We start from the raw sequence: 23,243 nt of genomic DNA, 5'->3' as shown, positions 1-23,243 counted from the left end.
AGGGTTAATGATGGAGGTAGTTAAGTTATACAGGCACAGTCGTCTTATTCAAGATTTGAAATTTATAAAAACAAACAAAACATTTTCAGAAATATGTGTCTGTTTTCTTGTTTTGTACTACTTGAACACTAAAGCGGCTCCAATGAGACAACAGCAGTGGCCCTCAGCTCGTTTATGTTTGAGGCCCCTCATTTAAGGAAGTATCATCAGAAGACATAGCATACATTTTCACTGCTATGCAGATGACACGCAGCTCTATCTATCCATGAAGCCAGGTAACACACACCAATTAGTTAAACTGCAGGAATGTCTTAAAGACATAAAGACCTGGATGGCCGCTAACTTTCTGCTTCTTAATTCAGATCAAACTGAGGTTATTGTACTCGACCCTGAAAATCTTAGAAATATGGTATCTAACCAGATTCTTACTCTGGATGGCATTACCTTGGCCTCCAGTAATGCTGTGAGGAACCTTGGAGTCATTTTTGACCAGGACATGTCCTTCAACGCACATATTAAACAACTATGTAGGACTGCTTTCTTCCATTTGCAGTTAATCCAAGGCCTAGACAGAGAGAGCAGATTTCTCCTAGATTGGCTTCTCTTTGCGGTTAAATCCAGAATTGAATTCAAAATTAGAGGTCTGGTATGCAGAGATTACTTCACAGATCGATGCAGAGGATAGCTCCGCTTATCTGTGAAACTGAGCTAAAAACTATTGATTAGCAGGAAACAGAAAAGATCCCAGAGTATGTGAAGGAAGAGGAGGAGGCGTTTTCACTGATGGAGGCCTGAGGGGAGGTCAGAGGCTCCGGTTCAGACCGACTCTGCTGCTTCTGGAAGTTTCTTATCTGCAGCCTCTTATCTCCTCTCAGTGTTTCCATTCCAGGTTTCTTCCATCTTTGGTCGCCTCCTCTCTCCTCCCTGCCATTTGCTCCTGCCTCGCTCGGCCCACCACTGGCTCCTATAAAGCACCAGACAGGCACTTTCCTCCATCTCCACCGCCAGTGCTCTGCAGCAGCATGCCGCCAAAGAAAGTGGAACCGAAAAAGACAGAGGTGAAGAAGGTGGAGGCAAAGAAGGAGGAGCCTCCTCCTCCAGCTAAGCCCGTGGAGCCAGAGCCCAAACCCCCAGAGGTGGACCTGAAGAGCATCGTGGTGGAGTTCACCCCCGACCAGATCGAGGAGTTCAAAGACGCCTTCACTCTGTTCGACGAGACGCCCGCCGGCGAGATGAAGATCACCTATGCTCAGTGCGGCGACGTTATGCGGGCGCTGGGACACAACCCCACCAACGAGGAAGTGCTGAAGCTGCTGGGGAGGCCGAAGGCGGAGGAGCTGAACGTCAAGCTGCTGGACTTTGACAGCTTCCTGCCCATGCTGCAGCATGTGGCCCGCTCCAAAGAGCAGGGCAACTTCGAGGACTTTGTGGAGGGGCTGAGGGTTTTTGACAAGGAGGGAAACGGCACGGTGATGGGGGCGGAGCTCCGCCACGTCCTCGCCACACTGGGAGAGAGGATGACTGAGGACGAGGTAGATCGTCTGATGGCGGGACAGGAGGACACCAACGGGCACATCAACTACACCGAGTTTGTCAAACACATTCTGGCCGGGTAGAAACAGACAGCGACTTTGTCTTCCTCTTCTTCTGTGGTGGACGGAGCGTCTGATGTATACGAGTTTGTTGTCTCTAATAAAACATCTTCTCAGTGTGTCTCTGTTTGGATCATTACTGATGTGAACAGCAGAGTAAGAATCAATGTGAATAAATAATCTAAATGGAGACGTTCTGAATCGAATGGAGGAACGATCATCAATAAATCACTGCCTGCGTTCATTTCTCCATGTCCTGCATTAATGTGTTTATTGAGTCATCAGTGTTATGATTCACTTTGCTCCTCCAAAATAAAACTTGCTCAGGCCTCCTCTTTATGATGCTCTGCGTCTTTGTAATTATTGGGAATGATAAAAACACAAACGTGATGGGCGTGTCCACACAGGTGCTTCAACAGAAACGCCAATGATTGTGTTCCTGTTGCAGCTGGATGTGAGCCTCTCATCAGCTCCTCAGAGCTCCTGTCTTAGTGAGCAGCGAGGAGGGATGCCACCAACACCTGGACCAGGAGGTAAATGGTAAAAATGGTAAAATGGTAAAATTTACACTACATTCAGTCATCCACCCATTCACACACACATTCACACACTGGTGATGGCAAGCTACATTGTAGCCACAGCCACCCTGGGGCGCACTGACAGAGGCTACCCAACCACGCACACACAGAAACACCCTCATTAAGACAAACAAACACAAAAATGGACATTTAAAATATGTCACCAAAAACAAAAAAGGAAATCAAACAAAGGGAAGAAATGAAGACGTAAAACAACAAGTAACCGACTCAAAAGTTTGTTCACGAGGTGTAGTTATGATGATCTGTGTCGGTGTATCGTGACAAAGGTTCTGGCCTCTCCACACTGGCTTCCAATTGAATTTAGGATCGATTTTAAATCCTTTTACTGGTTTTTAAATCCTGAAATGGTCCGGCGCCTGTATATTAGCCCCACGTCCCCCCTCGGTCACTCAGCTGAGCAGCTGTTGCTCTCAGTCACTAAATCGTGGCTGAAACTTAGAGACCGAGTGTCCTCTACTGTGGCCCCGAAGCTTTGGGATGATCTTCCTCTTCACATCAGGCCTTTTTATTGGCTGGCCTTTGACTCAGTGTGTAACTAACACTGTTATTTTACTGTTATGTATTTGTTGTACTTTTTATATTTCTGATGCACAGCACTTCGGCCGGTCATGTGTTGTTTTTAAAGTGCTACATACATGAATTATGGTTTGGGATGTCTGCTGCATCTCTGACTTTCAGACTCTTTGCATCCATCAAAGGTGGAGTTCACGTTTGTAAAGACACCACCTTCATTTAATTTCCTGTGGACTGTAAGGGCTCATTTAGAAGATTCAACACCTCGGTTGGTGAAATTATCTTCAGTACTCTCAGCACTTATTACAAAAAAGTGATTTCAAACACCTCTGACAGCCAGATACCAGCAGGTGCTGCTCCACCTGCACATACCTGGTCTCCATCACTGAGAACCTGAACCGTAGGAAGCACCAGCTGAAGTCTGCACTCTGTTATTACGACTTACAGACTGAATAATGAACTTCGAGGTCATTCGGTCTGTTTTATTAGATTTTCAGATTATTATTGAATCAGTTAAAACTGTTCAGTGTAATAATCAAACAACAGCAGCACGTGAATCCTTCACTCACCCTGCTTCACCTGTGCAGTCTGCCACTGTCAGACTTCCTGCTGGATGGAGGTGAGTCACAGAAGAGGAAACAGGAGGTCTGACACCTGATGTGACATCAGTCAGCTTTAATCAGACAAACATCAGTTAGCCGTTAGCTAAAAACATGAATCAGTGTCTGCTCTGGAATCAACGACATGCAGCCGAGGCTAATGGGAAAGTCCTGCCGGTGTTTCATCACAGCATTTTAACATGTGAGCAAGGCTTCACCTGGGTCAAGAGAAGGCATAAAGGATAACACCTAACAGTCTAAAGATGGCATCTCATTTTTAGGTTCAAGGTCAGAGGTCATGTTTTACTCACACGGACGGGTTAAATGTTTCTAAATAAACAAAAATCAGCGAAAAAAGAAGATTAGTGTCAGAATCAAGTTGTTTAACGTGTTCATGAAAAGAGTAAATGTCCCAAAACACTAAATACTACATCTCCCAGAATGCTACTGATAGATTTGTTCAGCCAATCAGAAACTCAGATCAGCCCCTCGTCACTGGTTGGTCTGATCGGCTGCTCTGTGTTGTGACTGGCCAGCTGGGTGTAGAGGCGGGACTTGAGGAATCGTGGGTAACTGTCCGTCTCCATCAGGTTGAAAATCTGCTCCTGCGCCAGCTGGAAGGAGGCGGAGCTAACACCAAGGCGTAGGCTCTGATTGGTTGCCTCTCTGATGGCCGAGTCCACATTGACCTTGAGACAAAAAGCAGCTGTGTCAAATGACCAGGTGCTGGACCAACATGTTTGATTACAAGATTTAAAGTCTTTACTTCAATACAATGATCAATAAAGTAAACAACCCTGATTGTTTCAGGTATCTGAATTTAACCGACGCCTCTGGACTGTGACGACATCATTGTTGGAGGAATGTTTCATCACCATCTTAGAAAAAAAACAACCAAAAAACACACACATCATCCAGCCAATCGGAGTTCAGACACATGGTACCTGTCTTGCTGCAGTTGTAGAAATAAAGTGGTCGTAGATTTTTGCAGCTCTGGCAGCCATCTTGTTGGAGGGGCGTGTCTTTTTAAACCTCTCCACAGCCAACCAGAAGTCCAGGTTCTCTTCGCTGAACTCTGACCTCAGGAAGTGACGGAACACCGTGAGACCATCTGACCAATTAGAAAAGAGAAGCACACCATTAATCTGGTGCCAAAAGGTTGATTCTGTCCATCTGGACGTTTCAGTGGGAGAAACGTTTCATCATCATCACCATCACCATCAGGTGACTTCTTCAGTCTCAGCTGACTGCAGGTTTCAACCTTATAAACAGGACATTTGCACAATGACTGAAACCAGCAGCACTGAATGAACAATGGGCTGGGAGGTCAGTTTATGATCATTAATATGCAAAGTGTCATGACTATTGATCAAAGACCAATGATCAATCACTGATCAGTGGTCTTTGATCAATAGTTGTTGGTTCGTCACTTGATGAGTGACAAAACGTTTCTCCCACTGAAACGTCCAGGTGAACACAATCAACTATTGGGATCTACTTACCTGGATGATTGAGCATGCATCAAGACATTAATCTAGTGGAGAGGCTTTTCTCATGCTGGCTCCTCCCCTTATTGGTTAAACTGGTTAAACACAAACAGGAAGTCTTACACTGATTGGACAGCAGGGACTTCAGACTCTCCGCCCACCTCAGCACCTCCTTTGCAGACGGTCTGGAAAACAAAACAAACGCGTCTCAGAAAAGCCTGCATTTCCTCTAACATCCACCAGAGGCTCTGAAGTCGAGCTACATTCAGACTATGATGTCACCTCCTCACCACTGCTTTTAATTTTAATTTTGATTAGTTATGACCTGTGATAATCTGCTGCCTTTCCTGACCTGCAGGTGAGTCTAGTTTGGGTTCAGGTCCGATGTTTTTGCTACCTGTTATTTTTCAGCGCTTTCTCCAAACTGCTTCCATGGACACCAGCGCCCATTTTCCACATTCGTAGAAATGCCAGGCGGCTCCGAACATCAGCTGCACTGAGGAGACAACGAGGACCAATCAGAGCGAGAGGAAACAAACACCAACCAAAACAACAGTTTGTTTACGTACAGAGTTTTCTTCTTCAGCTGTCGGTTTCTGGGTTCTCCAGCCTGAAAAACAAACAAAAACACTATGTTAGAACCGAAGAACTGGAGGAAGAGTCTGTGTCCCGAGCTGTACCGGTCTCTACTCTAACCCCAGGATCTTCCTCTGCACGTGTGCAAACCACACCCACAGTACATCTCCCTTTAACACTCGCAGTCCCCTCTCTAAGTCGTCGTCATTAACCCAGGCCTCAACCAATCAGCTTGTAGATTGTCTTATTGACGATTTGCACATCTGATTTGACCCCAGATGCCCTCCTAGTGCAGTTGTCCCGTTTACCTGGGGCTACCTCTGACATGCAGCACAATGATCAACCTGCTGCTATGCGTTGTGTGGTCACATGACACTGGTTCGTGGTTCTGTGGTCAAAGCCGGGTCTGGTCCCTACCTTGGTGCCGTTGAGCAGCATCAGCATTTGGTGCAGAGACCCCCCCTCTCCGGTCAGCTGCTTCCTCAGAGTGTGGGGGGAGGGGGCTCGGGAGGCGGGGCTCGAGTTGGGGCTGAGGTCAAAGTTCACAGGACGGGTGAGGCAGTGGATGGTGCTGTCGGACAGGAAGTGGGGCGATCGAGGTTCTTGCAGCAGAGAACCCTCGGAGAGCGAGCGACGCAGGACTGAAACAGAAGAAAACCCATCAAACTGGGAACGTTTACATTTCCACCTGCAGCAGCTGTAAACCAGCTTCATCCTGCTTACCGCACATCCTCACACGGACCTTTCATCCCCCCGAACTCAAGACTTTCTGATTTTCTTTCAGAGCACTTGAACTCACCTGGTGGTCTGAAGATAAACTTCTCTTCCTCCTCTTCACGGTCACTCTCCTGGTTCATGTTGAAGTGGTGAGCGCTGAGCAGGAAGCCCCGCCCCCCAACACCACCCGCGTTCTCTGAAGTCTCTGAGGCACTCTCCCCCTCCCCCTGTTGCCGCTCCTCCACCTCCTCTTCGTCCCGTCTCCTCTTCCTCCTCTCCTCTTCCTCTTCCGCTCCTCCTCTCTCCTTACAGATGGGACTCCTCAGAGTGGAGGAGGGACGGTGAGGTGGAGGGAGGAGCTGAGCTGAGGAGATGATGTTCCTGGAGGGTGGTGAGGAGGAGTAAGGAGAGAGAAGGGAGACAGGAGCAGGAGGAAGAGTGGAAGAGTAGAAGGGAGCACTGGGGGAGTAAGAAGATGGGGAGGGAGGTCTAAGGGAGTCACAGAGCGAAGAGTAAGGAGATGAAGGACAATAGAGGGGATCAGACTGCCCAAGAGAGAGGAAGCCAAAGTCTGAGGGGAGGTCTGACAGCTGGGAGGAGGAGGAGGAGGAGGAGGAGGAGGAGAGGACTTAAATTGTGTGGGGAAAGCCTTGGGTTATTTCATGTGTTTGGCGACCTCTGCTGGACACATGTGTGAACTGGACCTCTTCCTGCTTTCTGTGACTACCTGCACAGGTGGTGTACCTGCTGGGTGTGTGTAGTCTCCGTGGTGACGAGCTGCAGCTGGATGTTATCGTGGAGACAGAGGCTGACTCGGACCTTCTGCTCGATGCTGAACGCCTCCAGGCTGAAGAGGCGGCGGCGGCTTGGAGCACTCTGCAGGAAGTACAGGTGGAGCGGCTCCGACAGAGCTGCCAGACACACACAGAAACGTCAAATCCTGTGTTCTGATTGGCTGCTACACTCTGAGTTATGGAAACAGGTAAAGAGCGAGCTGAAAGGGGACCGGGTCAGCAGTGTGAGTGGAAACAACATAGCCAAGTTCTAAAACCATTAACTGTAAACCTGTGACAGTGTGGTGAAAATGAATACACACACGTTTCTGTTTGTCCACCTTAAAAAGTACCTGCAGCACCTGAGAGCTCATCACAGCACAGAAACAGCTTTAGTGAAGGTTACAAATGATCTTCTTATGGCCTCTGACAGTGGACTCATCTCTGTGCTTGTCCTGCTAGACCTCAGTGCTGCATTCGATACTGTCGACCATAATATCCTATTAGAGCGATTAGAACATGCTGTAGGTATTACAGGTACTGCACTGCAGTGGTTTGTATCATATCTATCTAATAGACTCCAATTTGTACATGTAAATGGAGAGTCCTCTTCACTGAATTGTACCTGTTATTAATCTCTGTCTCTCTTCCACAGCATGTCTTTATCCTGTCTTCCTTCTCTCACCCCAACCGGTCGCAGCAGATGGCCCCGCCCCTCCCTGAGCCTGGTTCTGCCGGAGGTTTCTTCCTGTTAAAAGGGAGTTTTTCCTTCCCACTGTCGCCAAAGTGCTTGCTCATAGGGGGTCATATGATTATTGGGTTTTTCTCTCTATGTATCATTGTAGGGTCTACCTTACAATATAAAGCACCTTGAGGCAACTGTTGTTGTGATTTGGTGCTTTATAAATAAAGTTAAATTGAACTGGTTATAGTGTTGTGGATACTTTACTTGGTCGATCAGCTGACAACGAACCAGGAAATGATAATCAAATGTGGATTACAACAATGTGTTCTGACATTAAACAGAAACCTGCCAGCTGCAGGTTACAGAGAAACACAGACGCTCAGAGATGACCGTGAACGCAGCATTACCCTCTCTGAGTTTCAATGTGTTCAGGAACACCGGACTCTGCAGAACGTTACAGCGTCCGGCTTCATCCTCTCTGGTAAGTAGCAGCAGGTCAGTGTAGATCAACACGGTCACCTGAAACACACACACACACACACACACACACACACACACACACACACACACACACACACACACACACACACACACACACACACACACACACACACACACACACACACACACACACACACACACACACACACACACCACTATCAGCACAATAAAATGTGTACTTGTAGTTCTTCTTCTAATCGACCTGTTTCTTCATTTGCACACAACACTGTGACCTTTGACCCTGAGGTATGTTCACAGACCATCAAACCGAATAAATGTTCTTTGACTTAAAATCTCTCCCATTAAACTTTTTTATCAATGTGACGCTGGTTTGTTCCCCTTTCTTGTCTCATACCCCATATTCTATCTGTGTGACGGTAACAGGAAACGCATCACACATGCGTTCTATCCAATATTCACACTCTGATGAAGAGCAACGTGAAATCAGTGTTTGGCATGCAGACTGTAGCAGACGGGGATCGAACCACCAACCCTCCGGCTAGTAGGCGACCTGCTCTACCACCTGAGCTACAGCCACCAGCCAGGCCTGTCGCTCAACTTATAACGTCAAAAATGTAAAAGAGCAGCGTGTTCATTCTGTTCATTATGCTTATAAACCATCTTCCTTTTCCTCATCATCAGGTCGTGTTTATGGACCGCCGGCTTCTGCCACACTCTTCCTGCACTAACGCACTTAACTGAGAGACGGAGGCAGAGCGACGTCTGACCTCCACCTTTACTGAAAGTATGAAACTAAAAACACAGCAAATTCCCAGATGTGTGTAAATGGATGGGAAGAGGAGGGTGAAACTGATCCTGGTTCAGCTCTGAGGTCGTTGTGTCCTTCAGGATCAGGTTCAGCCTGCAGAACCAGACGTTTCTCAGGAACATCGATGGGAACACAAACCCTCTGGACAGTACTGCTGATACACACGACCAGCACTGCAGTATCAGCCGTAAGGTTAGAATGGCTCTGGAAGTGCAGCCAATGAGGATCGATAAGTGATATCCATAATGGAATCTTAATGGCTAAATTCTTATCAATTCCCATCAGCAAACCCATCAGTCTTCAGCAAACAGGAGACGTCCTCCATTTGTCTCCTCAGATATCCGAGGACACACAGCTCAGAGAGTTTACCGCTAACAGCTCTTTGGGAAACACCTTGTTGGAGTAAAAATACTATTTTATGTCAAACTGTGTTATCTTTGCATTTTTTATCGTTTCAGCTAAGTAAATGAAAACAGGGTGATTGTGTGACAGGCTGTGGGTAACTGGTTTAAGCCTTTGGAGACCTGAGGACTGAAACTCCAAGCACGACATCCCAGTGCACTTCAGACTCAGCCTCAGACAAAAACCTCCCAAACACAAACTAACCGTGTCCGCTGTCAAGTCAGCTTTATTTGTGTAGCACGTTTAAAGACACCAAGTGTCGGCCAAAGTACTGAACAGAGGGACAATCTAATCAAATACAAGAAAGAATGAAGATAAATGAGGTAAAAAAAAAAGATTATAAAACATCCACATACATACACACTTGTCTATACAAATATACATATATATAAGAGGGAGGGGAGACTGGTGCAGAGTCTCGGAGCAGCGATGGAGAAAACCCTCATCACCTATGGATTTTAACTGGGAGTGTGGGACCAGTAAAAGCATCTTACTGGAGGAACGCAGAGTTCGAGTGGGTAGGTGTGCAGGCTACTCGATCAATAGTGGGTCAGTCGCCCCAGGACCGCCTCTAAAGGGGTCTGTTTAGTTAGAGTTCCAGGATTGTTGGTGGTGCTCAGTGCTGTGTACTCGCAGTATATTTACAGGGGTGTTACCTTTGCAGGCAGCAGGTCGGCTTGGTGCAGGATCATCTCTTCAGACATCAGCAGGGTTCTGTCTGGACTGCAAAGATCGAGAGGCTGAAACAACAGCAACACACACACGTAAACAAAAGCAAACCACACAAACACAAACACCGTTTTGCTCCTCTGTAGCTGACGGTTGCCCACTGTCAGTCACCCTCGTCATTATTCTTATTTACCTTTGTTTATGCAAGTAATCCCCATGGAGACTCAATGTCCCGTTTACAGGACAGACCTGTTCTCCATATTTCAGACCATTTAAATTAAGTTCCCCGGCCATCTCTGCCACACTTTATTCTGCCTTTCATACTCTTGTCACTGCATCTCTTCCTGTTTCTAAACATTCCTGAATTCAGGCTGGATCAGCTTGGATCAAGTAAGGGGCTCCTGTATGCACAGGAGGAGAGTCTTTGGGTCCATCTGGGCCATGCTGCGTGAGAGGCCCAGATGTACCCAGATGTAGAGGTTTTCTCTTCATCATTGTAGAGTCTCCATAAAGAGATCTGTAATGACTGTTATAATGAACCAAATAAAAATAAAAAAGGCTGTAACTCTGTTCTGGGTTAGAGCTTAATGGGGCGGATAAAGATGCTCTAAGAGTTTCTGGATTGGTTCGGGACCCTGGAGTTCTGGGTTTTGTTTTGGATTTGTTTTGGTTCAGTTTAAAGACTCCGGACCTGGATTGGTTCTGACCTGGACGAAAATAGGGAAGATGACGGTTTTGGGAGGCATGGTGACGTAGGTTCCATATCCTGAGCAGGGCACATGTGACTGAACGATGGTGCAGTTCTGGTAGTTGCCATAGTTTCTGGGCGGGGCCAAAGATGATGGCGAGGAGGTGGAGGAAAGAGGTGGAGGCAGGGTGGAGATTTGCCTGGTAAAAGGTCTCTGTAACGACCCCAAACATGAGTCGTGGAGGACGTTCGGAACTCTGGGGCGAGTCTGGTACAGATGTCCTGGATAACCACAAATGACACGATTAAATAATCATAATATTTACGAGCACTTTGCATGGATGAATAATATTCAGAGTGGAAGTCGTACCGATCGTCCCAGTCCTGTCGTGATAAACTGGTTGCAGGAGCTGGAAAGGAAGAGAACATCTATTTGGAAACTGCTGATTTCAGCATCGTTCTGAAGGTGCACGAACATCAGGGTTCAGACAAACAGCAAACCAAACTACAAAATGATGTGCAGGTAAATACATGAATGCAAAGAATCCGCAAACAAAGACATAAACAGAGCTTTACAGAATAATGATGGTTTCGATGTGGCGTTTACAGTCAGAGTTTCACCTGAAACTGTCAAACTGACTAAAATATTCTCTTTCAACACAAATATCTGAGTTTAGCGAGACTCTGGAGCAAAACGTGTGAGAAAAATAAATCTATAACTGGAATGATGACTGTACAGCGTCATGGTGTTTCTCATAAAAACAACAACTTACTGTATTTACAATGTTTTTCATGAAACAGCAGCTTTTCAGATTACGACTTGTTTTTTCTTCATTTTGTGTCAGTTTATATTTCGGGTTTTTCTTTCTTTGGTGAATGGTGTGAAGTCGATTAAACTCACTGCGTGTTCAAACCGTATGACATATTTACACTTTGTTTTCTTAGTACTTCACGCTCATAGACCGTTTTACGCTGGCCTGTCAGGTTGTCACGGGGCTGTTGGTCCTGGTCACAGATTCAACGGCTGAAGTAAGTCGATGTTCAAAACTTCAGTTCTGATTATTCTCAAGTCTCTGCACAGAGCCAGGACCCTCAGTGCTGGAACCAAACACTGACAAACAGTGTTCTACTCCTTCTGAATATAGGCCCCGCCTCCTGACACTCACCTGCCCTTCTGGGTTGACAGGTGACAGGATGATGTAATTGTCTCCATTTGATGATGTCACACGTGTACCCTTCAGGGTGGTGGTGTGAGGTGTGTACATCTCCTGGTCTTCCTCCTCTTCCTCTTCCTCCCGGTCCTCCTTTCTATCCCTCCATAGAGAACCTAGAGCTCCCAAACTGGCCCGGACCCCCGACCCCTGACCCCATTTGCGGCCTTGTTTGCTGTGGGTGGGATGAGACAGCAACTTCCTGCCTGTCGTCTAGGAGACAGAGGAACATTAGCTTAGCGTAAGATCAGTTAATATAGCGCTCATTTGTTCTGGCGAGCTGTCGTGAGGTCAAGGATACAGAAAAGGAGAAGCACAGTGAAGTAAACATGAGAGCAGACATTAGTGACACAACTGAAAACACACTGATCAGTTCAAACATTTCACAATCTGAATACAGAGTTTATATCAACCCGCGTTCTTCTGATGTTCAGGGATCAGCTGTGAGTTTAACTTTAGCATGTGATGTTCAGCACTTGTTTTCTTGGATGGTCAGGTCATGTGTTGCTATGAATTATGGGACGGCATCATCTCCTCTTCTTTCACAAAGGATGCTACAGTGTCTCCTTGGCTAAAGGAAGGAATAAAGGAAGCACTGAAGCTTCCACACTGTCTTCCAGCCCTCACTCCCAACTGGTGGTTGTGCCAGAGGTTTCTTCCTGTCAGAAGGGAGTTTTTCCTTCCTGTTACCAAGTGCTAGCTTATAGCAGGTCGTCTGACTGTCGGGGTATTATCGTAGGTCTTACGGTATAAATCGCCGTGGGCTGATTTGGTGCTGTATAAGTAAAACTGAAATGAGCTGAATGAGAACTCCTTTGATTATCTGCAGCTGTGATTATGACCGCAGGTGCAGTTCAAATGGTCCTCACACATGAAACTCACCGCGTTGTGTGTGTGTGGGCGGAGCATAGCATCACACGCTGACCGGACCTCAGGTAAACTTCTCCACACCACCAACACAATCTGAGACTGGCAGCTCCTGAGGAGACGCGACACTGTTAGTATTCACAAAAGGCCAGATATGCCCAGTGATTTACCTGAACAGGTGGGGTCACTCTCACAGGGGGCAGGGTTACCTGATGGCGTGGGCAAGGTCGACGCACTTCCAGGTCTCTACAGGAAGCCCATTGAGCTGCAGGACCGAGTCTCCCTGACGGAGTCCAGATTGATGAGCCGGACCACCTACGAGCAGTGAGGACAGCCAGGTGTTTATTACCTGTGGGTGAACAGGATGTCGTACAGCGGTTGTGGAATTGTCTTTCTCACCTGGATCTACCGCCTGCACTCTGACCGGGCAGTCAGAGCAGATGGTGAAACCAAATCCATCTTTTCCTCGAGCGATGCTCACCTGCAGGACAGTCAGAACACACCTGAAGTCAGTTTAAAACTCCACCTTCTCAGCGAGGTATAGCAAGTCTGCTTTCCTGTCACGGAGCCCAGATTAAGTCTGAAGGAATTTTTTTTTCTCTCCACACATCTGAGCAAACTCTGACGATGTTTCACCTGAAGGTGAGACCCTACAGGTGACAACACTTTGGTGCACTGGTCAGTTTAGAGATTTGGGGTCATTTGGGTTTTTTGAGAGTTTTCCTTCTAAAAAAAAAAAAAAAAAAGGTTTACATTTTTTTCAGAAAGCCGACCATTGAAGGATTTTTCTCTTTATGAGGGATCAGCAGGGAGCTTTCATGATGATATCCATAGGCAGGGTCAGGGTTACACTCTTCCAGGAGATTTTATTTTCCAATAAAAGCATTTGAAATCTTACAGCCCGCCTCTTTGAAGGCTGATTTCTTAAAATGACACGTTTATTCTCAGAGAGCCACTGAGGAGTCGTTTATGGAGCCTCCTTTTTTGTTTCAGTACTTTTGATCAAATTATCACCTAGCTGTTCTAAAATTGTTTGAAACTTAGTTAACATAAACTGTGAGGGTAAATGAGCCTGCAGAGAACCTGTTCGTGTGACTCTCTCATGTATGCTGTCCTGTGCTGAGTTACCTGCGTGTTTAATGGTCACTCTGTTATTGATGACTCAACACCTTAAAGTTTCCTCTGAGGATGACTGAAAAGCTGTCGTGTTAGGACAGAAAGCTGCTGTCAGGTCAGGTTTGTTCCTGACTTTGAATAAAAATAAGGTTTTCCTGCTGTGATGCTTTCAGCCTGCAGGGCACACCGTGTGTTACTCCACGGTCCTGTTGACCGAGGCCCACTGGGCCATGTTTGGTGGGGGTCTCCAAGTGGTTTCCATGGCTGTGTAAACAGAGACGGCTCAAGGAAAGGTCGCCTCGTCCTGAGAGTTTCCTCGCCACAATAGAAGTTTAATGTCCCCGAGTTCAGACTGACAGGCTCATATTAAAACTGCTGCAGGGGAACCAAGAACAGCGCCGGGGTGAAGGTATGCAAACAGCATTTGTCTGCGGGTTCAGTCCTGCTCTCACAATCCCACTCCTGCACCATCTTCCTGCCTCTGCAGAACTTTCAGGCCAAACAGGAAGTGGAAAGACCAGGAATAGGAAGCTGAGCGTGCCTTTAACACAGCTTTGCATTTGTCTAAACCAACAATTTCCCCCGGCCTCCTCAGGCAGAGCTAAGTGGGAAAAGGAGATCAGAGGAGGTTAGAGAAACAGTTTGAACATTTAAATACCAAATAATCATTTAGATTCATGCTCTGAGGCAGTGAAGCAGCCTTTTTAGACGTCCCACTGCTGTGGAAGACAGACTGACGCTCTCAAATCAACAGAAGCACACGTCAATCTGGTTTGAACTCGTGACAAAGAACCGAGAAACCTTCAAACAGTGAAAGGTGGAACTCAGGAGAGGGATTGTTTTCTGACTTCTAACTGGCTGAGGATGCAGGGCTGGTGCTCAGAGCTGTCGCGACAAATCGTGGGACGGAGTTAAACCCCAACACGTTGGACTGCTCCTTTACCTGTCCACTGAAGGATTTGTAAACTGGAGCTCACTGAAAACAGACCAATCAGACCATTTCTTTAATAACAACTCAGGACCAGGATGAGGATGGTGTCAAAGGTCAACTGTCTCACCTGATCTGTGCGGCTCTGGTTCTCAATGATATTTTCCATATTTGGGCTAAGGACAGACAAACAGACGGTCGGGGAATTGTCTCTTTGTCTGTTGGTTCACAGTCTTCACTTTTTATGTGCAGGGAAAGCCAGCATTTACGGGGAGACCCACCACGACTTTGCACACGTCACACAGAACTCCTGTTCCACGTGCACCTGGTCCCAGTCATGGGGGAGCTGCCATGCCAGCCATGCGCCCTGAACCCTCTGCTCCACCCCTCCCCTGCAGCTGAGTCCCAAACTACACCCTCCCATCACACTTTGTCTCCAACATTATAGTAACGGCTCTGCTCCGTATTAGCCGACTGATTTATTCTGCTCTCAACAAGCTGAAACTGAACCGAGATAAAACTCTGTTTTGTTTATACTATTCTCTGGGGTCAGAGGTCACATTTGCACTTTTGAAAAAATAAAGGAATTGCTAGTAAAGTTAGTAACTAGCACAAAGAATTTGAGTCTGGACCCATCGTTTCAATTTATATTTTAGTGGTTCTACTCTGCTTGTTCTCTGATGTCATCTGATGTTTTTGGACCAAACTGGCTGAGACTCTTACAGGTCCAGCTCTCCATCACTGGTAGCTCCGCCCTCCGCCCTGCTCTAACAGAACGAACTTCCTGTTTCATTCAGTGAGACCCGAAACCAGCACCCGAGACGCTCAGGTTACACAGCACACACACACAACACAGGACACTGTGGAGCTTTTCCCAGGAACATGACACACATCCAGGCGTGACATCAAACTGCACAGCCAATCACAAAAGCAGTTTGCTTTCTGCCGTTTTTGTGGCGAACAGAGCTTTCTGCGATTGGTGGTATTGAATACCGATTATCTGTCACACTCTTTTAAACGGACAGAAACAAAGAAAACTGTGCTGACCTGGATCCAAGAACCTGAAACGGTTTTGGTCTCAAAGCTGCTGTGATGCATGAAACGTCCCAGTCAGCATCGTCAATAAGCACAGAGGTCAAGACTGATCGATGGAATCAATAATCATAGCTTTAGACCTGAGGCAGGTTCTGTCCAATGCAGACGCGACACAGACGGTGGATGGTGTGCATGGCAGCAGGTCAGAGTTCGAATCCTGTAGATCCACCAAGTGGTCCTCAGCAGAGCTGAACCAAACCAGGACGAAGATCCGGACCAGGTTTCACGGGGTCCGAGTCCAGCGCGCCGATCCAGGTAAACCCGTGTGAGCGCGTAGCAGAGGCTCAGAGGTGAACTGGATGTGTGTGTGTGGGAACCAGCACACAGAATAATAGCAGGAAACTCACACACTCAGGCACACAAAAACAGTGGATGTGTCCCTGTGATAAAACGCACACACTTCCTGAGCACACACACTCGGGCTGACGTGTGTTTGTGAGGGCTGTGACTCATTAATGTTTTCCCAGGCTCCTGAATCTGAATGCGAGTCCTCTGAAGTCTGCCTGAAACACCCACAAACACCTGTAAACACCAGCAAACGTGTACAAACACCTACAAACACCTGAGAGCTGGAGCATGGCTCTCCTGGTTGCTCTGCACAGGAACAGTGACGGAGGACACACTCTGCCAGTGTTGGACCTCATGTTTCTGAGGCTGGGGTCAGAGAGCAGGTTGTGACGGTTACAGAAGCAGCTTCACTCCATAATTCATCACACGTGAATGTTTGATGAGCCTCTCAGAAAAACAGTAAAACACGAGGAGCCTGCAAGCAGTCGGAGCAAACAGGACCGCGATGCTCAGAATAACCTCTCTCTGTCAGCATTATTCATCCTCTCTGAGCAGGACACGCTCCATCAGCAGCTGGTTTCACTGTAAGTCACTTCTGAAGACCCAACAGAGACATGTCGGGTCTTCTTTCAGGAAGTGACCATATTTGGACGAGAGGGCAGGGTGCTTTGTTATCAGCTAATCCTAACTGTACTAGACTGTGGGGAGCATCTTACTGTTAATTAGTAAAAGCCTATCAAAATCCTTGAATTTCACTCACCGAAACTGAAGCGCCGCCTTCTTGGGCGCTCTGTTAGTACACTGACCTCACAGCAGCCATATTATTGGTCACATGATGTCATTAAAAAGCTCCAAAAGGCTCCAACAGCACAAACACGGTCCAGAGGTGGAGGTCAGGTGGAGCTAGCAAACAGCTAGCAGCTACAGCCGCCTGTGTCACCATCCACCTGTCAGTTTAAGATGCCACGCCCCTAATAATGCAAACTTTGAACACGTTCTCTACCCGTACAGTTGTAATGAAGGAGGAGGTTACTGATAGAGACCAAACCAGTTTTTGTATCACACCAGTCTACTGGGACCAGAGATGGGCAGTAACGCATTACAACTAACACGTTACTGTAATCCAATTACTTTTTAAAGGAACGAGTAAAGGGATTACCATTGCAAAAAAGTAATTAGATTACTGTTACTTTCCTGTAAGCACGCTGCGTTACTAAACCCTGATGTTGTTTGTGAGTGTCTCATGACGATGGCGTCCGAGCGTGTGGTGTCCGTGGTAACAGACGTGTGCAGATCAACAATGGATAACATGGAGTGATGGAGAGAGTATGACCATGCAGCGTTTAAGGCTTGGAAGTAATCACATTACTTTGAGTTTGATTCTGTAAAAATTGACACAAACATCAGCGTCCGCTGTATGTTCTGCGTGGGAAGAAAACGTCTTTCTACAGCGAAAAATTAAACTTCAAATCTAAATGTTAAACACATTTCTGTGTTACATAGAGTTTAATTTTTGCTTGATGCATAAAGTTAAAAGATTAAAACTAATAAAACTAACAAAAAGTTTTTCATTTGATTCAGTTTTATATGATGATTATGCAGAAAAAGTAGAATTGGGCTGAAAGGTCTGTTGCTTTATTACATATTCAGGGTGTGTATCATGTTTTTGAAAAGTAACTATGTAACTAAGTAACTAATTACTTTTGAAAATAAGTAACTAATTAGTTACTAATTACTTTTCTCAAGTAACTTGACCAACACTGATTGGGACTAACTCAGTGCTGCCTCTGCTGGACGGTAGAGGAACTGCAGCCTTCACACACTGTCGAAGAGATAAACCAAACTAAAGTTACAGTTATTCTCTGGTGACTAACCAACTTCTTGGTTGTCTTTTGTTTTACCTTCAGGAACAGAAGGAGATGTGGTCGCTGTGAACATCGCACCTCCACCTCCTCCTGGTGCATGTTTAGCGGCGTGTGTGCATGTACGCTGACTCACCTCCATTCGCTGTATAGCACTGCCATCTTGGGCAGCATACTGCTGGTTGGTGTTGGTGTACAGTGTTGCGGCGTGGCTGCTGTAGCTGGTGACCTCGGAGTGGAGGCTGGAGATCAGGTCTTTTGGCCCGCTGGTGCTGGTGGCACTCTTGGAGGTGGACTTTGTCAGGCTGGCCGTGGACGCACCGGTGGAGGCAGCCGCATCAACGATGTGGTTCAGGTCAGAATCAGGGGTGGAGTCCGGAGTCCTCCGAAGGTCTGCTGCAAGCAGATAACCACCATCATCATCATCATCACCTGCTGCATCATCCCACGACCACGCCGCACTCTTCCAGAACATCTCGGCTGTCCTCGGAGCAGACTGAGCGTGCTCAGGAGACCAGCAGAGACCCAGGTACACCTCAGGTAAACAGGTATGCCCAGGCTCACAAAGCTGCTGCCACACTGCAGGATTTGACCTCAAGACCAACAAAAAGTATCATGTGACACAGAAAGGGGCTAAACAACAAACAGCTGCTGCAGGCAGACTGAAGCTGCTTCTTCTTCTGTGGTCCCGCACTCGCTCTGTGCAGCCCGGCGAACCACAGTCAGCCCTCAGTATGATGTCAGAGAGAGAGAGAGAGAGGGCTGAGGGACATGAGCACAGAGGTATTGTGAGGGTCACATGGTTAGTGGGCTGCTTGTCATTACCATGGTAACCATGCGGACCCCTGGGGATGAGTGAGAGAGCAGGAGTCACTTTTAATCTATATCAGCCCCCCAGCCTCTATAAATAGACGAATGTATGGATCCACACACGGGCGAGCAGCTGCCCTCAGCGTTCACGGCGCTCTGCTGCAGACCCAGTCTGGACTCAGCAGACAGACACCGTCTCAACTTTTAGGATTCAAGTGTCCCTTCTTGATAAAGCAGTTGGTGCTGGATCAGGTGACCCTGCACCCTCCCTTAGCTACGCCTGTTGGAGCGTAGCTGACAGTCTTCACTGACTGTATCATTGTTGGATCTACCTTACAGCATAAAGCGCCTTGAGGCGACGGCTACTGTGATTTGGCGCTGTATAAAAAAAAATGAAACATTACGTTAGATGAAGACCTCACGCCACCACATTTGCCAAACATCAAACACGCAGATCAGACTTTAACAGCAGACCGGTCACAGTTGAGCTGACCTTTAACCTCTCCAATCAGGCAGGCCATCACGCCTTTCCTGTTGGAGTAATATTTCCTCTCCAGGTGCTTCATGGATCACTCAGTCCCCAAATCTGCAGATTATCCTTTGAAGCACCGCTCCTCTCTAAAACTGCAATAAGGATAATTATTAGGCCATATGTAAATAACAAAATAACTATAACTTAAAGCAAAATTGGGAAACGTAGAGTACGAAACAAGTCTTTATATTAAGGCCATCAGTCAAACAACACTGTTTGGTCTGGGTCTAAACAGAGCGCGTTGTGTGTGACGTCTTCTTTTGCGCATGCGGGCCGCTTTGAGCGTTCACACTAGAGCGCGTTTGCTGTCGCATTTTATTTGTAGTGTGAACAAGCAGACAAAAAAAATCGGATTTGATCAAAAAATTGGAATTGAGCAATAAGACCTGCAGTGTGAATGTAGACTAAGAGACCGAGCATTCTCTGATGTGGCCCCGAAGCTTGTAGCGATCTTCGTCTTCATGTTAGGCCGTCTACATCGGTGCTGGTTTTTAAATCCAGAGTAAAAACTCACTGGCCTTTGACTGACACTGTTATTTTATTGTTGTTTATTTATTGTATTTATTATTCTTTTGTATTTTCTAATATTTCTCCTGTACAGCACTTTTGGTCGGCCATGTTGTTTTTTTAAAGTGCTATATAAATAAATTATGGGATTCACAACACCTGTCAGCTGACTCACCTGTAACAGAATGACATCATCAGACAGGTCACTGTGAAGCTCCTCCCCCTGACTTTCGGAAAGTGATTCTTGTTTCACAATCACTGGGGTCACATGACCACAGAGGAGCCAATCCTTACCTCTGATGTCCACTCCTGCCTCTTCAGAGCTTCTTGTTGGTTTGCCTCTGTGTGATGTCACTCTCAGGTGTTTGCTCCACCCATACTCCTCCGCCAAGAGGTAGAACCAACCATTGAGAGGCTGTCATTCCAGAGGAGGCGGAGCCATCATGTTAGAAAGTGTATAAACAATCAGTGCGAGATTCTCTGCTGCGATTACTTTAACTCACCTCACAGGATGAGATGAGAGAGCCAATCCCGAAGCTCATACAGCCAATCAGCTGACTGCGCCTGAGGAGACGGACACACCTGATGAGTAAGACAAAGCACCACCTTCAGTCCAGAGAGTCTGTGCTCTGTGTTTGCATGCTTCAGATCCTCAGTTTTCTCAGTCAGTCATACAGATTTCATCTCTGTGGTATTCTGCATGTATTAGAGCTATTTCTTATATTTTGTAACTTTCAGAATATTTTGTATTATTTAAGTTCAGTCGGTTCTTGTTCTTATCGTCTTGGAGCAACGGAGGCCGCATCATTTCCTTTGGGATTAATAAAGTGTTCTGGATCAGAGGACAGAGCAGCTCGGCCTGTTTCTGTAAGCTTTCTGAACCTCCTGCATTTGTGGTTCTTCTCTTCATGCTCAGGTAATGAGGTGTCTTCCTCCTGGAGATTCTTCTTCTCTGGCTGGATGTTGTGACCATGAAAAGGAATGACCCACACCTGTGCAGGTACCTGCAGCATTGTAGCTGAGCTCTTCCTCCAGTCTGGATGTTGAAACCTCAAATCGGGCTGAGTCTGAACTTTTCATCATGTTCCCTCAAAGCGTTTAAAAAAGTGTACCACATGAGCCCCACTGCCACCATCAGGCCAGAGTGTGAACTGCAACATGTGTGGACATCCAGCCTGAAGAGAGCTGCAATCATCAGCAGCTCAACAGGTGAGAGTCAGAGTGATGTCATCACTCACCTGTTGTCAGCAGGTCGTCTGAACACTGAAACCAGCAACCTGCTCGGGATGAGCTCTTCTCTGATCCACCTGAGACACACACACACACACACACACACACACACTGTAAACACAATGGAAATGCAAACAGTGTAAACCACATGTGTCCAACCTGAGGCACGCGGCTTGAATCAGGTCCATCACTCATTTAAGCAGGCTCTCCACAGGAAGAAGAAACAGGATATGCAATTCTGATACACGCTACAGTGCCCAAGCAGCCTGGGGTCAGAGGTCAGCGATGCGCTTCAGTGTGAGTCCAGACTTCAGTCTGAAGCGTTTGAATCGACTTTAAGCAATAAAAGAACAGGTAAGTGATGAAGAGCAGCCGCAGCCAGAGGACATGCTCTCTGTCCGTCTGGCTGCACTTTGAACTCTGCTTACTAACGGATGCAAACATCCAAACGCGAGGAGATGAAAGCACGTCTGACCGTCTCCTCGTCCCTGTCAGAAAAACTGAGCTTGAGCCTGCAAAGCTGCCACGTACAAACCCTCGACTGCCACGGCTGTCAAGGGTTTGAGGAGCTCCACGAGGAGCTCAGGAGCACAGCCACATTCTGCTGTCTCCATGGTGGTGTTGATGGAGGTGGGTGGAGGGTGTTTTAGAACTGACCGCTTGGTTAGTAGTTATATTTTCCTTCATCCAGGAGTGCAGACAGGTGTTGATGCTGTATATGATTCCACTTAATCCATGATAACCACAATGTAGTATCCATGCATGTGCAGACGATTACCAGGCTCAATGTCGCCCCCTCTCACAGGCAACACGTAAATGCATCTGGCAGTGCTGACATGTTGGGAGATGAGCCTCAGGTGGGTGAGCACAGCGCTGTACATGATTATTAGGTACTGACACCTGTGCGGCCACCATGAGGACTATATTGTGTAAACTAGGATTGGCAGTGTCACATCATCTGCACTGATGATCAGCACCGGTGCCCCCCAGGGATGTGTGCGCAGGCCACGGCTTTCAATGAAAGTTCATTTCCAGTCTGACCCCGGACTGGAACTCCTGCAGCAAACTCTCACAGCACAGTCGAAGGCGTGCTGAGTCCCAACGCTGTCTCTACAAGTGTCGATTAGAAAACTTTGTGCGACTCACAGCTTAAAGCGGCGCTCATATTTCGGGTTCTTGTTGTTGTAGACCGTGTCAGTTTTAATCCTGATGCTGCGGTGCAGGTCAGAGGTCACGGCCAGCTGTGAACACATGCACAAACAGGTCTTTGATATTTGACTGTCGCAGCAGCAGCTGATCAACTTACTGACATCACATCCTCACCTTCGCATAGGAGTCACATGATCTCTGGGATTTTCCCATCAGCCCTCTGGCCTCATGGACTGCAGACAGAAGAGAACAGGCTGACCAAACGAAGATGGATGAACCGACTGATCATTGGAACACTGAGCTCCAGGACAGGAAGCAGAGTCACTTCCACAACGCGCCGACAGCAGCGCAGTTACTGTTCAGCCCGGCAGCAGAACGCCTGATTTATTACGGGATAATATTTATTTCCATAAACACAAACTCTACATGTGAATCTGTCAGAGAACCTCTAAGAGTAGGAGAGGCAGCCATCTTTGTTTTTAGCTGATCAACCACTCAGAGTTTGAACTCTTCTGTAAGCCTGACTCTGAGTCTTTGCTTATCCACCCATCGTCCACAGGGCCCTTACTCTGACTTTTTACTGGTCTACTCTGAGGTTCTACCTGCGCTTTAACGTTTATTCTATTCTATCCTAACTGTTAGAAGGTCTCCTCTGATTGGCTGCTGCAGCACTTACTGTGAATGATCAGCTGTTGCAGCTCTCTGGTGACTGACAGTCGCAGCTGACCTACAGAGAAAGGAGACAGCTGTAGTCAGTCGCAGACTTAAATCGATCGATCATTGATCGATTGATCGCACCTCTGCCTCTGAATGCAGACGGCTGGACCTTCTTCCTCCTTCTTGTCCTGGTCTCAGGAATGCTTCCCGCGGACCCGGACCTGGGTCTAACCTGGGATCAGAACATGGATCATTCTGAGCTGGTCTCGCTTTATTCTTACTGACCCTTTGCAGCCAATCAGAGCTCTACAAATTTCCCAGAAACCAACGAGGAAGCCCCGTGCTTCCTGACTGCCACCTTTTGCAGAGCAGATGCTGAACCGTGCAGCACAGTAAGAATAAAAACAAAGATACAAACTGT

General features: G+C 47.0%; 3 protein-coding genes across 8 annotated transcripts in view; 2 read left to right on the top strand and 1 right to left on the bottom strand.

Annotated features, from left to right (window-relative positions):
* The first annotated feature begins 985 nt into the window (after window positions 1-985).
* Window positions 986-1,931, top strand: LOC116316419 (myosin light chain 1, cardiac muscle-like). The gene has a single exon (XM_039620642.1). It carries the CDS (start codon window positions 1,023-1,025, stop codon window positions 1,614-1,616), a length of 594 nt encoding a protein of 197 aa, XP_039476576.1. The 5' UTR covers window positions 986-1,022; the 3' UTR covers window positions 1,617-1,931.
* A 1,428-nt stretch (window positions 1,932-3,359) lies between these two features.
* The window catches only part of LOC116316410 (regulator of G-protein signaling 3-like), a 25,501-nt gene continuing 5,617 nt past the window's right edge, over window positions 3,360-23,243 (bottom strand). The window contains exons 4-27 of one of the 5 annotated variants that reach the window (XM_039620942.1): window positions 22,964-23,054; window positions 22,842-22,892; window positions 22,340-22,398; window positions 22,163-22,257; window positions 21,025-21,093; window positions 20,290-20,368; window positions 20,081-20,201; window positions 18,074-18,333; window positions 13,048-13,129; window positions 12,858-12,963; window positions 12,664-12,760; window positions 11,737-11,994; window positions 10,941-10,980; window positions 10,590-10,852; window positions 9,870-9,953; window positions 7,949-8,060; window positions 6,828-6,994; window positions 6,166-6,673; window positions 5,784-6,007; window positions 5,360-5,400; window positions 5,188-5,286; window positions 4,914-4,975; window positions 4,248-4,414; window positions 3,360-3,992 (exon numbers count right to left, since the gene is read on the bottom strand). In XM_039620942.1, the coding sequence (XP_039476876.1) occupies window positions 3,780-3,992; window positions 4,248-4,414; window positions 4,914-4,975; window positions 5,188-5,286; window positions 5,360-5,400; window positions 5,784-6,007; window positions 6,166-6,673; window positions 6,828-6,994; window positions 7,949-8,060; window positions 9,870-9,953; window positions 10,590-10,852; window positions 10,941-10,980; window positions 11,737-11,994; window positions 12,664-12,760; window positions 12,858-12,963; window positions 13,048-13,129; window positions 18,074-18,333; window positions 20,081-20,201; window positions 20,290-20,368; window positions 21,025-21,093; window positions 22,163-22,257; window positions 22,340-22,398; window positions 22,842-22,892; window positions 22,964-23,054 (3,348 nt within the window). In that variant the 3' untranslated portion in view covers window positions 3,360-3,779. The remainder of the gene's footprint in view (window positions 3,993-4,247; window positions 4,415-4,913; window positions 4,976-5,187; window positions 5,287-5,359; window positions 5,401-5,783; window positions 6,008-6,165; window positions 6,674-6,827; window positions 6,995-7,948; window positions 8,061-9,869; window positions 9,954-10,589; window positions 10,853-10,940; window positions 10,981-11,736; window positions 11,995-12,663; window positions 12,761-12,857; window positions 12,964-13,047; window positions 13,130-18,073; window positions 18,334-20,080; window positions 20,202-20,289; window positions 20,369-21,024; window positions 21,094-22,162; window positions 22,258-22,339; window positions 22,399-22,841; window positions 22,893-22,963; window positions 23,055-23,243) is intronic. The other 4 variants (XM_039620943.1, XM_039620944.1, XM_039620945.1 and 1 more) reach the window with 4 other exon arrangements.
* Window positions 18,450-23,243, top strand: part of fibcd1a (fibrinogen C domain containing 1a) — a 21,100-nt gene continuing 16,306 nt past the window's right edge. The window contains exon 1 of one of the 2 annotated variants that reach the window (XM_039620948.1): window positions 18,450-18,466. The gene's annotated coding sequence lies outside the window, so the exon portion shown is untranslated. Of the gene's footprint in view, window positions 18,467-20,968; window positions 20,996-23,243 lie in introns of those variants that run through there. The other variant, XM_039620947.1, reaches the window with a different exon arrangement.

This window comes from Oreochromis aureus, linkage group 12 (assembly GCF_013358895.1).
Source record: "Oreochromis aureus strain Israel breed Guangdong linkage group 12, ZZ_aureus, whole genome shotgun sequence".
In the NCBI taxonomy this organism is placed as follows: domain Eukaryota; kingdom Metazoa; phylum Chordata; class Actinopteri; order Cichliformes; family Cichlidae; genus Oreochromis; species Oreochromis aureus.
The sequence above is the reverse complement of the archived record's forward strand: the minus strand, read 5'-3'. Positions and strand labels throughout refer to the sequence as shown.

Bases quoted from the DNA above. Each gene is read 5' to 3' on its own strand.
- LOC116316419 (XM_039620642.1), top strand. From the start codon at position 1,023: ATGCCGCCAAAGAAAGTGGAACCGAAAAAGACAGAGGTGAAGAAGGTG.